This window comes from Purpureocillium lilacinum, assembly GCF_023168085.1.
Source record: "Purpureocillium lilacinum CBS 284.36 DNA, scaffold_5, whole genome shotgun sequence".
In the NCBI taxonomy this organism is placed as follows: Eukaryota; Fungi; Ascomycota; class Sordariomycetes; order Hypocreales; family Ophiocordycipitaceae; genus Purpureocillium; species Purpureocillium lilacinum.
This window is the reverse complement of record NW_027072115.1, coordinates 3,626,477-3,640,226: the sequence shown is the minus strand read 5'-3', so window position 1 is coordinate 3,640,226 and position 13,750 is coordinate 3,626,477. Positions and strand designations below refer to the sequence as shown.

Here is a 13,750-nt window from a genome sequence, read left to right as displayed (position 1 = left end):
CTCGTCATTCACAGACCGACTCCAACTCTGCCCATTGCAAGAGCTGCGTAAAGTGTACGTCCGGACGATGCGGCCGAGTCAACCGCAGCTCCGGCCATGGCCCTGAAGCGGAGACAAACGGCCCTCGCGGCAGCGGTCGCCTTCTTCTCTTGGGGCTACGCCGTCGGCTGGTTCCCAGTGCTCCGCTGGGCCGGATACGCCTTTGTCGCAGGCATCGTCGCCAGCGTCGCGGCCCTGGTTGCCGCGCTGCTCCTCACATCACGACGCCCGAGGCGGGCAGGCGAACCGCGGTCGGCGCTGCCCCGCGGGGCCTCTTTCAACGACGCGAAGCGATGGCGCATCGAGGTGGACGCCCTGAAGAAGAGGCAGGAATATGCGCGCCCCGAGCTGGAGCTGGGCTCGGCGCGGGTGGGTGAGGCGGTGGACGGCCTTCTGGGCATGATCCTCCGCGACTTTGTGCGCTCCTGGTACGCCGGCATCAGCGCGAACCCCGTGTTCCCCAACGAGGTCGACAGGGCGGTCCGGCTGGCCCTCGCGAGCCTGCTCGAGCCGCTGCAGCACATGGACCTGGCCGAGCTCGTCACCAGCCGGCTGGTGCCCATCATGACGGCGCATTTCCACGACTTTGCCGAGGCGGAGCGGTCGGTGCGGGGCAGGAAGCTTAACAGGTCCGTCACCGAGTCGGAAGAGCTCGACCTCGCCATTGCGTCCAAGTTCCGCGACGGGCGCCTCCATCCCGCCGCGTCGCTGTCCTTCCCGGACACCAAGATGGTCCAGCAGGACTACCTGCGGTCGCTCGTCGCGCGCGTCCTGCCGAGGGTCCTCCCGGGCAACATGGTCTCGAGCCGGGCCGTGTCGACGCTCATACGCGAGATCGTCGGGTGCGCGGTGCTCTTCCCCGTCGTGCAGCTCCTGTCCGACCCGGACACGTGGAACCAGCTCATGGAGAACTACGGCCGCTCCATGCTGCAGGACAGGTCGACGGTGCGGAAGCTGAGGGCCGCGCTCGACCAGCACGCCTCGCCGACGCCCAAGTCGGGCAAGCAAGCGGCAGCGCCGCGCCTGGCGCCGGGGGACAGCGAGCGCAAGTTTGAAAAGTTTATACGCGGCATCAGAAAGGTCAACAACTTGTCGGACGCGCGGCGCTTTCGCAGCGAGGTCGCCAGCCAGCTGAAGCGCGACTCGCTGCAGGAGAACCAGGACCCCGTCTACTTGAGGAGGCTGGAGATGGGCAAGCGACTGCTGGACCAGAGAGTTAGCCATCTTGCCGCTGGAGGAGACCGACGGGCGGCTGCTGCTCCGTTGCGGCCGCCCCTCCCGGCGTCTGCCTCTACATCGCGTCTAGAGAACGCCACGCTGGTCGAACTCCTTCGCGACTCTTCCGGACTCTCGTACTTCATGGAGTACATGGACCGACAACAGCTCATGTCTCTGGTCCAGTTCTGGCTCGTCGTCGATGGCTTCCGGAACCCGCTCGAGGACGATGGGCCTGACGACGATCAGCCTGCTTCAAACCTGACCATGTGGACCGAGTCGGACAGGATGGACCTCCAGCAGATTAACCAGGCATACATGTCCAAGCCGGAACTAAACGTGCCCAGCTCATCGAAACGAGAGGTCAAGGAGTTTCTCCAGGCCGGCAAGGCTGCCACACCTGCGCAGTATCACCGTGCCCGTCGCGCAATCCTGAAAGCGCAGAGTGTGGTGCTGGAGGAGATGCAGTCTCGGTATTTTCACGCGTTCAAGAAGTCGGATCTCTATTACAAGTGCCTCGCGTCGCAAGAGTCTTCTACTGCGAGTCTGCCACCGGCCCCTTCCTCGGACCATCGGGGCCAACCTGCCCAACCGCCCATACATAGGGCGGCACAGTCCTATCAGTCCAAGCCGAAACCTATATCTAGGCTCGTCCCACCGTCTGATCCCTTGGGTCGGCGCTCCGGATCCGCGTCGGATCTGCGGACGCTTAATGGCAACGGAAATGGGAACGGTGTCAACTCTTCTGCGGCGGGTCGCAGGTCCTTGGATGATGGCTCCCCAACGCCTCTGTTTGACGATGACGATGTAGAAAACGATGGCATGCTGGACTCGGTACAGAGCCTTGACCAGGACGCACCCACGCACCAGGTCCCGGACACACAGGTCGTTCGGGCAGTGGAGGAGGCGCTTAACAACATCATGGATGACGATAGGCCACAGACTGCAGAAGCCCTTCGTGCGTCATTATTTGGGGCGGAAGATAATGATGGAAGCTTCCTCTCCGGGCACGATAACGACTCAAATCGAGGTTCGATAGATGTGGGCAGGCCGCCAAACGCTGGGAAAGAGGGCGAGAAACCGAGCCTCTCGTCCCTAGGCCTGGTCAGCGCGGCATCGCGGATAGGAGTCTTTGTTGATGATGATTTGTTCGATGACGAGGACAAATACCTGCCCGACGAGGATGAGGATGCGGAAATATCAAAAGGCGCTGCGGACGAGGACGAGGTGCATGAGGCTGCCCCCGGCGATCTTGGCCTCGCAGAAGCCATCACAGCTCTCACAAACGACATTGACCGCCTAGTGGCACAGGAAGCCGTCGTGGACTCGTTGACGAGGAAGGCGGACCTTACAAACAACACGTCGGAGCTGCGCATCCTCCGCAAGTCCAAGGCAAGCCTGCAAAGAGAGATACGGCGCAAGGAGCTCCAGCGGCAGCAGTACGTGGTCCAGGAGAGCGACAACAGCCTCTACGGGCGGTCGACAATCCGGATCAAGAACATACAGGTGGGCAGAGAGGAGGACGGGCGCGAATTCGCGCTGTACGTGGTCGAGGTGCAGCGCAACGCCGGGGAGCAGATGCCGGCGGCGTCCTGGATCGTCACGCGGAGGTATAGTGAGTTCCACGATCTTCACCAGAAGCTACGGTCCGGATATCCGTCGGTGCGGAACCTGGACTTTCCTAGGCGGCGCATGGTGATGAAGTTTCAGAGCGAGTTCCTCCGCAAGCGGCGCGAGGCGCTCGAGAAGTATATGCGCGAGCTGCTGCTCCTGCCGGACGTGTGCCGTAGTCGTGAACTGCGGGCGTTCCTGTCGCAGAGCGCGATCGCGCAGGGGCAGGACATCATGGACCGGGAGGACAAGAAGGACATGATGACGCGCCTGTACGACTCGGTCGCGGATGGCATGGACGACATCTTGGGCAACATCCCGGTGCTCGACCAGATATCCGTCGCGGGACAGAACCTGATCGCGGCGGCGACCAGCCAGCTGAACTCGATGCCCCTCAACGTCAACGAGGAGACGTTTCCCGCGGCGGAGGCAGAGGCGGAACTTAACGCGTTCGAGAACAAGGAGCTGGAGCCCTTCATCAAGCCCATCTGCGACATCTTCCTCGAGGTGTTTGAGCTGAACCGCGGCAACAACTGGCTGCGTGGCCGGGCGGTGGTGGTGGTCCTGCAGCAGCTCCTGGGCGGCACCATCGAGCGCAAGGTGCGCGACAACGTGCGGGCGCTGGTGCAGGAGGAGTCCCTGCTACGATACATAGGGCTGGTAACGGACAGCCTCTGGCCCGGCGGGCAGCTGCAGCGTGATCGCAAGCCGCGCTCGGAGGCGGAGAGGAAGAAGACACGCACCGAGGCGAGCCTGATGCTGGCGACGCTGATCCCGGACCTAGCGGGCAGCGTGGTGGGCCGGGTGAATGCCCAGGCGGCGAGCCGCCGGCTGTTTGCAACGTTTAACAACTCGAGACTCAAGTAAGTGGTTTGAGACGACGGACGTCTGGGGACGAAGATGCTGACTTGAGATTCGCAGTGCGCATTTGGTGTTTACGATGCTGGATGAGATGGTGTCCGTGCTGTTCGACGAGGCGTAACATGGTGATGATGGGGATGGATGGTCGCGCTGTGCCGATGGGACCCGACACAGCTGGAGGTTGGCGGCGGCGGCGGTTGTGTTTACACATACGCATTACATATTCCAGTGCGTTCATGTTGACTGAGCGAGGCGTCTACGGGGGGTCTGCAGTGGTTTTTCGCAAGAGAATTGATGATGATGCGCTTCATGGGGGTGGCAGCTGGCTTGTATGACTGGCATGGGAGCATCCATCATGCATGAGACTCCGATGAGAGGATGCGATTATTCGAAATATTTCGAAGGTTTAATGTTAAATCATGTGCGATGATGGTCCAAGGAAGAACTGCAACGTGGTTGCTTGTTCGTCTCGGCAACCCGATGCCTTGATGAAGTCTCGAAGCCTCAGACGTGGAGATGTGACGCTGACATGCCCGAGTCGTCAGTGCGCAATCGCGAGGTACATTACTTTGCAAGTTTGCATGTACAGTGGTGGGAGGAGTGATGTCTGTGCTCTTGTGCAACGTGTGTGCTTGCCTTGTCTCGGCAACATGACCGAGGATTTCGAGGATGCCCTCAACCAAAAACAAAACAAAGGTGAAGTGCCGAAGCTTCAGACGAAGCGGTGAGGTTCGAGATTCGATGGCCCTTGAGCCGCCCCGAGAGCTTTGGCCCCTTTGACGACGGCAAGTCGAGCGCCACGAGCCCCAATTGGCCAGGCTGGGCGGCCAGCGCTGGGTCACGTTGGCGCGCGTGGGACGGCAGGCGGCCCATCCCCCTTTGGGCTGGTTCTGCCCCGCGCCACCGCCCGCGCTCCAGCCTCAAGGTCGCATGCAGCTGGCGAAGCTTCCCCAGGTTTCTCCTCACCGGCACAACCCCCCAACATCCGACCGCCACCACTCGCGTCCCGGATCCCCAGACCGCAGCAGCCCGCCCCCTTGCTGGATCCAGAGGCCCGAGGCCGAGATATTCGAAAGCGCTGCGTCCCAGAGAGAGAGCGAGAGAACTGTCCAGGCCCGCCCAGAACGCGAGAGGCAGAAGAAGCGCAGAGGCCCTCCCACCCCGAAGGCTTACCCCGTTTGTTGTTGACGCCAAACTCCCAGCCGGCATCATGACCGAGGTTTCGGCCACCAGGCTCTATCTGGGCAACCTTCCTCGCAACGGTGCGTCGCTGGAATCATCACGTTTCATCACGGAGACATCGACTGACGCGACCCACCAGCCACCAAGGCCGATGTCGAGGCTCACTTTGCGACCCATGGCACGGGAGAGATCACCGAGGTCAAGCTGATGAATGGCTTCGGCTTCATCGAGTACAAGGACCCGATGGACGCGCGAGATGTCGTCCCTGGTGAGTCGCTCCATCCCGCCACGCGTGGCCAGCCGCCTCAGTTACTTTGATGCTAACTTTGAGTCTCTGTAGCTTTCCGTACGTTCCCCCCCGCAACGGCCCGTCGGGCCCATCGAGTCCATCGGTGTCAAAGCGTTCCCCGCGAGAGAGCGATATGCTGACACATGCCGCTTCTAGATGGATCTGATTTCATGGGAGAGCGCCTGACCGTCCAGTTTGCCCGCGGGTCGCGCAACCGAGAGAGCGGATTTGGCACCCACGAGCGCGCGCCGCCGCGGCCCCGTCGCACCCCGTTCCGGATGCAAATCACCGGGCTTCCAAACGAAACCAGTTGGCAGGTCTGTTCAATCTTCCCGTTTCTCGTCGCCGGATTCCACGGATCCGCCCCTTCCATCCACCTGTATCCTTTGGAGTACTCATGTCCCCCTCGCCGGTTGGGATTGGCGCCTTGATGCACTCACTGTTTAGCTCCAAATCTTTGGACTGGCGTCTCCATCCCGCGGGCACCTCCCCCCCTGGCGAAGCCCCTCCCGCGGTCACGGCACCTGGTTCGCTTGGCTGGTCACGACACGTCCCCTGGTTTTCTTGTCGCTCCCCCTCGTCTCGTGGATGGTATTCGTGGACTTGGTTCGCCGGCCATCGCCAACATCATCACTTCGCTCCGTGGGACAGCAACTTATCTGGCAATAGGACCTCAAAGACTTTGCTCGCCAGTCCAGCCTGGACGTAGTGTACTCCGAGACGGGCCGCGACTCGGGTAGAGGGTGAGTTTTCGCTACCACGTGTCGGTTTGGTCTCCACGCTGACGGTTTGACAGTTTCGTCGAATTCGAGACGGCCGCCGATCTACGAACCGCAGTCGAGAAGCTCGACAACCGAGAGTTCAAGGGCCAACGCGTCCAATGTGTTGCTGATGTACGCGCCCCCCGCCTGGTCGCACGACTCCGTTGTCGACTTTGGCTGTCAGATGTTAACGCGATGGCCCCCAGACCCAGCCAGACATGCCCCCCCGAGACCGAGGCCGCTCGCGCTCTCCCGGACGGCGACCGTACATGCCACCTTTCGATGAGTACGACCGTCGCGGGCCTCCCCGAGGCGCCGGCGGTGCAGGTGCGGCTCCCGGCGGGTACAGCCCACGTCGGGATGCAGGTCCGTACGGCTACCGCGACCGCAGCCCCCGGCGTGAGTATTACGACGACCGCGCCCGTTATCGCTCTCCGCCTCGGCGCCCGATGGAGGACTACCCGCCGCCGCCACCGCGTGGGCGCTACGACGACCCGTATCGCCGTGACTACCCGGCGCCTCCCCCCGATCCGTATGCCAACGGGCGCACGTACGACCGGCCGCCGAGGGACTTTCCGCCGCGCGAACCGGCGTACCCGCCGCGCGAAGGGTACAACCGCGAGTACGAACGAGGCGGGCGCTACTGGTAATTTCCCTCCTCGCTCTTAGCTCCTTTGTCTTGCGTCGTTTTTGCACGTCGTTTGGCGGAGACGCACTATGACGAGGATTTGGCCTTGACCGGTGGTAATAGATGTGCCATGCGGCACCCGAGCCCGACCACGAAGCACCACCACCGTATACGAAGGAGGAACAAAGACGGGCTGGGTTTGCTATTCCCAAGGTTCCGGTTTCTTTTTGCTTTCTCCTTGTCTCTTTTGAACGTACTCTTTTCTTTTTAACACTTTCGCCTCTGCTTTCTGGCCGCCCAATAAGGATCCGAAAAACGATGGCGCTCGGCGCGGTTTGTGTGGGGAACAAGGGATGCGGGCAGGCGCGAAAGCGACGTTGACGACGAGCAATGAGGACGAGGGCTGTGAGTCTTGATTTGAGGACAGGGTTGGCGCTTTGCCGGCCGGCACAGGAGGGGCTGGGGACGCGTTGGGGAAAAGCACCACAGGGTTTGACGGAAGAGTCGAATCTGTACGAGTATCAGAATGCCTGGCACGTTTTTGCGCTCTTTCTTTGCTTTCAGTCTGCTCATGTTTGACCCGCTTTGCGAGGCTTGGAGGCATAGGACGTCAATTCAATCCAACCAAAGTGTGAAACCCTCAGGAGAAGTCGTGTCGCGTGTCATGGCACGGGATTTGGTGGACGATGACTTGGTAAAGCGTGTTTAAGGCGTTCGCCAAAGTTCTTACTCGCGCCCAAGTGTCCAGTTGAACAACAATTATGGTACATACAAAACTCCGACATGGACCCCGCAGTTCGTACTCGGCTATAGATCAAGGATAAGCGATGGTGTAGTGTCGTGTCGGCATACAAAAAGGATTCCGGGGGTGGTTGGGTGTCGCGCCTAGCAAGCGTCCATTCGACCGCTCTGCATTTCTCCGTCCCCCTTTCCGTCCAAACTTTCTACAAATGGTGGATTTCCCTCTACTGGGCGGCGCGGAACGCCGTCTGGGCGATGTATACATCTCGTTCACTCTGCGCGGGTATTGGGCGTGGAGGGTGAAAAGCCTGTCCCGGCGGGAGACAGGCGTCAGGCTCAGGGCTCAGGGCTTAGGCGGTCTTCTTCCACTGCGAGTAGACGCCGATCAAACTGCTGAGGGTGCCGGCGAGGCCGACGAAGCCGTCGTCGAAGCCGATGAGGCCGAGGGCCGAGGTCGGGACGGTGAGATCGGCGAGGTCGCAGAGGAGCTGGAGCTGGCTGGCGGAGCGCTCGCTGCGGAGGGGCGGTGTTAGCATGCAGATATACGGCGAGGAGAGATGCTGGGGAATGGTAGAAGTAGAGGGACGTACATGGCGATGCGCTTGCTCTCGACGACTCCCTCGCCGTCCTTGCGGTCAATCTTGGCCTCGCGCTGCTTGAGCTGGTACAGCGTATACAGCTGCGCGGCGACGCTAAACGTCAAGCCCGCGGCCCAGAAGCGGTAGCCGTTGTCCTGGGCGCGCTTGGCGCCCTCCCACTTGCGCACGCCGAGGGCGTCGGGCAGGGCGAGGGCATCGAAGGTGAGGTACCCCGCGTAGCCCATCTGCCTGCCAAAGGCGGTGTAGCGGAGGAAGGTGTCGAGGCTCTTGGAGTCGGCGGCGACGGCGGCGGCCTTGACGTGCTCGACGGCCTTGCCGAAGCGGAGGACCTTGCGGACGAGGCCGAACTGCTTCTTGAGGGCGGCCCAGGGGGCCATCTGGTCGGGGGTGCCGTTGGTGCGCAGCAGGTACCAGGCGTAGAAGCGGGACCAGTACTGGATGGTGCGCAGGAGCTTGTCGCGGCCGACGGTGGTGGCGACGAAGCGCAGGTAGTGCGCCACCGAGGGGTGGTAGACGAGGGCGTCGGCGACCATGATGGGCGGCGGTTTGGGGGGTTTCTGGCGTCGGCGCTGCGGGAGGATCGTTTTGTCAGACGGGTTGGCTGCTTGACAGAGGTTGGGAAAAAGGGAGGAAAGAGAGACAGGAAAGTTTGGCGGAAGCGTACCTAACGGGGTGTGTGTGTGAGTGTTGATGTCGGGACGAACGGGTTCGGGCCGCGGAGTGCGCCGACGGGGGTTGGTGCCGGACGGGGGATGCGGTAGTTAAGTTACCTCAGGTAGACAGCCGGGGGCGGTTGTCTCTCCGTATCAGTCGCAGCTACGAGAGAGCTAGCTTTTCGCAAGCGTAGACACTGGGTTGGGCGGGCGATGGCTGTGACGACAAGGTGGTGAGGGAGAGAGAGGAGGAGGGGGAGGAGGAGGAGGTTGATGAGACGAGACGGAGGGGAGCAAAGAAAATAGAGTTGCGCTGCGGTTGCGAGCAATGGACCGACCTCGGGTGGAGAGAGAGAGACGTCTGGGGCAAGCAAACGGCTGTATGGGGTGGTGCAGCAACTGTTGCGGGTGTCGTTCAGCGGCGTCGGCGCAACTGGGGCCCTGGCCTCGCACGTTGGGCGCGCGCCCCCGGAGTCTGGGCTGATGAGTGAGCGCCCGGCCGGGTGGCCCAGCACATGCCGAGGTTCGCTGCCCACGGGGAAGGAGCACCCATGGATGGCATGGAAAGCGCACGCCCCACCCGCGCCAGCACCACCACTCAAGCATCCGTCTGGTGTCTGGGGCGGGTCCCCGGCGAGACAGCCAGCCAGACGGCCAGGACAGCACTGCCTGACATGGCAAGAGCCGCCGGGGGCGTTGATTGGTGGAGGCCAGCATGACGGATTGGCTGGGCTGACCTGGCACGTGATGGCGCCACAGGCCAGCCACATTTCAATCCTATCACCAGCCACAGCAGCATGTTGCGATAACCAGCCACAGGCCCTCGGTGTCAACCCCGAGCCTCGCGCTCTGCCGCCAGCCCCTCCCCCTCCACTCTCTCCCCACGTTCCGAGAAATCCTCTTCCCACCGACCCAGCCGTGCCCGGCATCTCCCTTTGCACCGCGCAAAATGGCAGGCTCAGATCTGGCAGGGCCCCCCTCCCCCCACCGACGCCTCTCCTGCCCGCCCGCGGGTCCTTTCGTGGGGCCCCTGGAGGGCGAATGGGCGGCTCGCGGGCAGCTCGGGTTCGAGACCCCGAGGCCCTTGGATAGCCGGTGTCGTCACGGGTTCGAGGGGCACGGTTTGCTCTCGGTAGTGCCGCGCAGTAGCAGGAGAGGTTCAAACCGGGGCTGCGGGCGGGCCAACGGGAGAGAGAGGGGGGGGGAGGATGACGGAGCGTGCGTGCAGGGCTGCGGGAGAGAGCGGGAGCGCGGCCGTGTCGCATCGTGGCCCATTACTTTTCCATTACCTTATGATGCCGTAACTTGCATCATCGCCTTTCCCAACTTTCCTCTCTTGATTTCTCACATCTCATCCTCGTTTCCGATTACCAGTCGACGGATTCTTTTGGGTTCTCGTCTCTCTTCTTCCGTGACATCGTCGTCGCCTTCATATTCTTTGCCCCCCTCGTGACCTGCCCCCCGTCCGCCCCGCGATAATACCCCGCGCTGCTGTCTCGCAAAAGCGACTCTTAACCGCCCCTCCATCCACTGAGCCGAGCTGCCGAAACGACGGCCCTTCTACCGTCACTCTCCCGCTCAATCTTTTAACAACAACCTCCCTGACATACACTTACACGACACACGCGTGTCGAACCCCCATCAGTCACCATGGCGGAAAACGGCAACGGCGAAAAGGTCAACACCAACATTGTCACCCTCACCCGCTTCCTCAATGAGGAGCAGGTCAAGCACAAGGAGGCCAGCGGTGACTTCACGTGCGTCCCTTCCCCCCGATCCCAATTGACGGCCCAATTGCCCGTCCCCCTCGCAGACGCGCCCGGCTAACTGTGACGTGAAGCCTGCTGTGCCATGCGCTCCAGTTCTCCTTCAAGTCCATCGCCTACTACATCCGGCGCGCGACGCTCGTCAACCTGACGGGCCTGGCCGGCTCCTCCAACAGCACGGGCGACGACCAGAAGAAGCTCGACGTCATCTCCAACGACCTCTTCATCGAGGCCATGCGCTCGTCGGGCAAGTGCGCGCTGCTCGTCTCCGAGGAGGAGGACGAGATCATCTACTTCAAGAACGCCGAGGGCGCGCGCTATGCCGTCGCCTGCGACCCCATCGACGGCTCGTCCAACCTCGACGCCGGCGTGTCCGTCGGCACCATCTTCGCCGTCCACAAGCTGCCCGAGGGCTCCACGGGCACCAAGGAGGACATCCTCAAGCCCGGCACCGAGCTCGTCGCCGCCGGCTTCACCATGTACGGCGCCTCGGCCCAGCTCGTCCTCACCATGAAGGACAGCTCCGTCAACGGCTTCACCCTCGACAACGGCATCGGCGAGTTCATCCTCACCCACCCCAACATGCGCATCCCCCGCGCCCGCGCCATCTACTCGGTCAACGAGGGCAACTCGCTCTACTGGCAGAAGCCCACCGTCGACTACTTCAACTCCCTCAAGACGGCCCAGGCCGACGGCAAGCCCTACAGCTCCCGCTACATCGGCAGCATGGTCGCCGACGCCTACCGCACCCTGCTCTACGGCGGCATCTTTGCCTACCCGGCCGACAAGAAGAGCCCCAAGGGCAAGCTGCGCATCCTGTACGAGTGCGCGCCCATGGCCCTGGTCTTTGAGAACGGTGAGCACGACCCCTTACCTTTACTTTACCTTTATACCCTTGTTTCCCGCCCAAAACTACGCATACAAATACTAACTTGCATTGCGTAACACAGCCGGCGGCCAGGCCCTCGACAGCAACATGAAGCGCATGCTCGAGGTCGCCCCCGAGCACATCCACGACCGCGCCGGCATCTACATGGGCAGCTGGGACGAGATCGAAAAGGTCAAGCAGTTCCACAAGTAGAGCTGCAGAGCTGCAGGGGACCAGTGTCGGCGTGTAGGGCAAAGAAGCATGTGATCGCGGGGAGCGTGTGTGTCACGGGTCACGGCGCATTTTGTTGAGTTGTCAGTGTCATTGTCATTGTCATTGCATATAGTGTCGAAGCGGCATGTAATCACCATATTTCCCGACGACGGAATTGGAGTCAAATGAATAAAAAAAAACTTATAAGATGCTAAGCACGACCCGGTTCTACCTGTATGTATTTGATTGTTGTTCATGTTCGCCCGGCGTCTTCCTCCCCTTCGCCCGGCGCCGCCCTGCCCCCCCTGAGAGCGAGAGCTCAGAGCATCCGCTCCTCTCCGCGGCCCGACCCGAGTCGGTGCCGTCACTTCAACCTCACTTCACGTCACCTCGACCTCATCCTCAGCCTCGGTCTCAGCCTCAGCTCACCTCACTTCACTTCTCACAGCGTCTTCCCAATGCGTCTCACCACAGCTTCGGCACCAGGCGCGGCGTATCTCGCTTCCACGCCTGGTAGTCCGCGCGGTTACCGTACCTCTTATCATACTTGCCCTCGCTCATCGGGATGCCAGACACGCGCGTGAGCAGGAACGTCGAAAAGGCCGGCGCGACGAAGCACAGCGCCGACGTCGCCAGGATGCCCGCCGCGCCGCCGCCCAGTCCCAGCGCCGCCTGCGCGGGCGGTGCGGCGAGCGCACCCGCGGAAAAGGTCGCGAGGCCCGTCCAGAGGGTGATTTCGCCAAAGTAGTGCGGGAAGCGGCTGGTGATTTCCCCCCCGAGGCGTGTCAGTTCGTTCGCACATATCTTTCAAGCAGGACAGAAAGAGAAAGAAAGAGGATAGGGTAAAAGAGGGGGGACGGGGGGACGGGGGAGAAACACACCTGACTGAAAACAGCCCGCTCGTCATAAACGCCTCGTCGTGCACCTTGTCGCGCTTCTCCCTCGCCCAGCGACTCTTCTGCGCATCCGCCACGGCCTCGAACCCGAAGCCCACGATCCACGTGCCCAGGCCCAGCACGTCCGTGACGCGGACACCCGTCGAGGAGGCGGCTGCGCCGGCGGCGAGGGCGGTGCCGGGAACGATGGCGTTGAGGGCGATGACGGGCGCCAGCATGAGCGTCACCCAGGCGGCCTGCGCGGCAAAGGCGCCCGCAAAGGCGGCGGGGCGGTCGCGGATGCCCTCGAAGCGCGAGTCGTGCCCGGAGGAGAGGACGCGCTTGAAGAGGTAGGATCCCACTGCGGTTTTTGAACCATCTGTCAGCCCAAGACCGTTTCCTTACTTTTACCCAATTACCCATCACTGCCCGGTGCCAAGGGGATGAGGCACAAGGGCACAGCGAGAGGGCGGATAGCATCTAACCGAGCAAAGGGTAGAAGAGCCCCGGCAACTCAAGAAGCGAGGGAAGGGAGGGGAATGGACACTCACGCCGAATCGTCCACAGCATCGCCAGCCCCGTCGCCACAATCTGCCTCCAATTCCACCACGCCGCGCCCGGGCCCGTCCGCCCCGGAACCAGCGCGTCCAGCAGGCTCGGCAGCTCGACGATGCGGCCCGCCGCGCGGGCCCGCAGCGCGGGGAGGTACAGGCTCAGGGCGCCGACGGCGAGGACGGTGGCGGAGCCCGACACGTCGTAGAAGCGCTCGGAGCGGGCGAGGATGGAGGGCGCGGCGGCGGCGGCCTGCACGGCGAGGGCGGCGGCCGCGCAGGGGACGAGGGCGCGCAGCAGCGGGGAGCGGAAGGACGTGATGCGCAGCAGCGCGTGGAGGAGCGACATGGTGGTGGCTGCTGCGTTTTCCTGCTGTGTGTTCCGGCGGCGCCGTTGCTTCTGTGCCTGCTCTGTGCCTACTCTGCCCCTTTCTGCGGTCGTGATGTGATGTGCGGCGGTGCTGCTACTGCTGTCGGTGCAGAAAAAGAGAAATGAGGTTAAAGGGCCGCTGGCTGGAGGGAAGATGTCGGGCAGGTGGTCGTCGCCCAAGACTCGAAACGGATCCGCAACTGCGCGCCACGATATATACCGAATTACAGATGGACGGCAGACGAGGAATTCGGACCGTTGACCACGCCGAGTGATTATACGTATGCGAGCATGCGTCCATCCAACGGCGCGCGCGCAGTCACTCCCCTTCCCGGCCCGTGCGCAACGCAACGCCTGTCATGTCACGGCGTCATGCACGCTCTGATTCCGGCAGCGAGTCGTGACGCCATCGCCGTCGACAAGCCAATGCCGCGCCGGTGGGGCCGCCTGCCCGCGTCTCCGAGAATGGGCGCTGGAGAAACCGCCCCACGCTCCACCACCACCACGGCGCGGACGCGCGACGGCCCG

The 13,750-nt window shown here is 62.5% G+C and overlaps 5 protein-coding genes across 5 annotated transcripts; 3 read left to right on the top strand and 2 right to left on the bottom strand.

Annotated features, from left to right (window-relative positions):
• Nucleotides 1-96: 96 nt before the first annotated feature.
• Nucleotides 97-3,732, top strand: PLICBS_007698 (intermediate filament protein; the record flags this gene model as incomplete). Its single annotated transcript, XM_018321164.2, has 1 exon — nucleotides 97-3,732. The coding sequence occupies one exon, from the start codon at nucleotides 97-99 to the stop codon at nucleotides 3,730-3,732; it is 3,636 nt and encodes a 1,211-aa protein (XP_018181061.2).
• A 1,204-nt stretch (nucleotides 3,733-4,936) lies between these two features.
• On the top strand, nucleotides 4,937-6,608 carry PLICBS_007697 (uncharacterized protein; the record flags this gene model as incomplete). Its single annotated transcript, XM_018321163.2, has 7 exons — nucleotides 4,937-4,988; nucleotides 5,048-5,176; nucleotides 5,249-5,254; nucleotides 5,354-5,514; nucleotides 5,867-5,940; nucleotides 5,994-6,090; nucleotides 6,165-6,608. The coding sequence occupies 7 exons, from the start codon at nucleotides 4,937-4,939 to the stop codon at nucleotides 6,606-6,608; spliced, it is 963 nt and encodes a 320-aa protein (XP_018181060.1).
• A 1,069-nt stretch (nucleotides 6,609-7,677) lies between these two features.
• PLICBS_007696 (peroxisomal membrane protein PMP27) lies at nucleotides 7,678-8,459 on the bottom strand (the record flags this gene model as incomplete). The annotated part of the gene is made up of 2 exons (XM_018321162.2): nucleotides 7,678-7,840; nucleotides 7,918-8,459. The coding sequence occupies 2 exons, from the start codon at nucleotides 8,457-8,459 to the stop codon at nucleotides 7,678-7,680; spliced, it is 705 nt and encodes a 234-aa protein (XP_018181059.1).
• Nucleotides 8,460-10,229: 1,770 nt separating this feature from the next.
• On the top strand, nucleotides 10,230-11,426 carry PLICBS_007695 (fructose-1,6-bisphosphatase; the record flags this gene model as incomplete). The annotated part of the gene is made up of 3 exons (XM_065601228.1): nucleotides 10,230-10,336; nucleotides 10,420-11,201; nucleotides 11,296-11,426. The coding sequence occupies 3 exons, from the start codon at nucleotides 10,230-10,232 to the stop codon at nucleotides 11,424-11,426; spliced, it is 1,020 nt and encodes a 339-aa protein (XP_065457300.1).
• Nucleotides 11,427-11,891: 465 nt separating this feature from the next.
• Nucleotides 11,892-13,201, bottom strand: PLICBS_007694 (uncharacterized protein; the record flags this gene model as incomplete). The annotated part of the gene is made up of 3 exons (XM_065601227.1): nucleotides 11,892-12,186; nucleotides 12,308-12,662; nucleotides 12,853-13,201. 3 exons carry the CDS (start codon nucleotides 13,199-13,201, stop codon nucleotides 11,892-11,894), a joined length of 999 nt encoding a protein of 332 aa, XP_065457299.1.
• Between the last annotated feature and the right edge of the window lie 549 nt (nucleotides 13,202-13,750).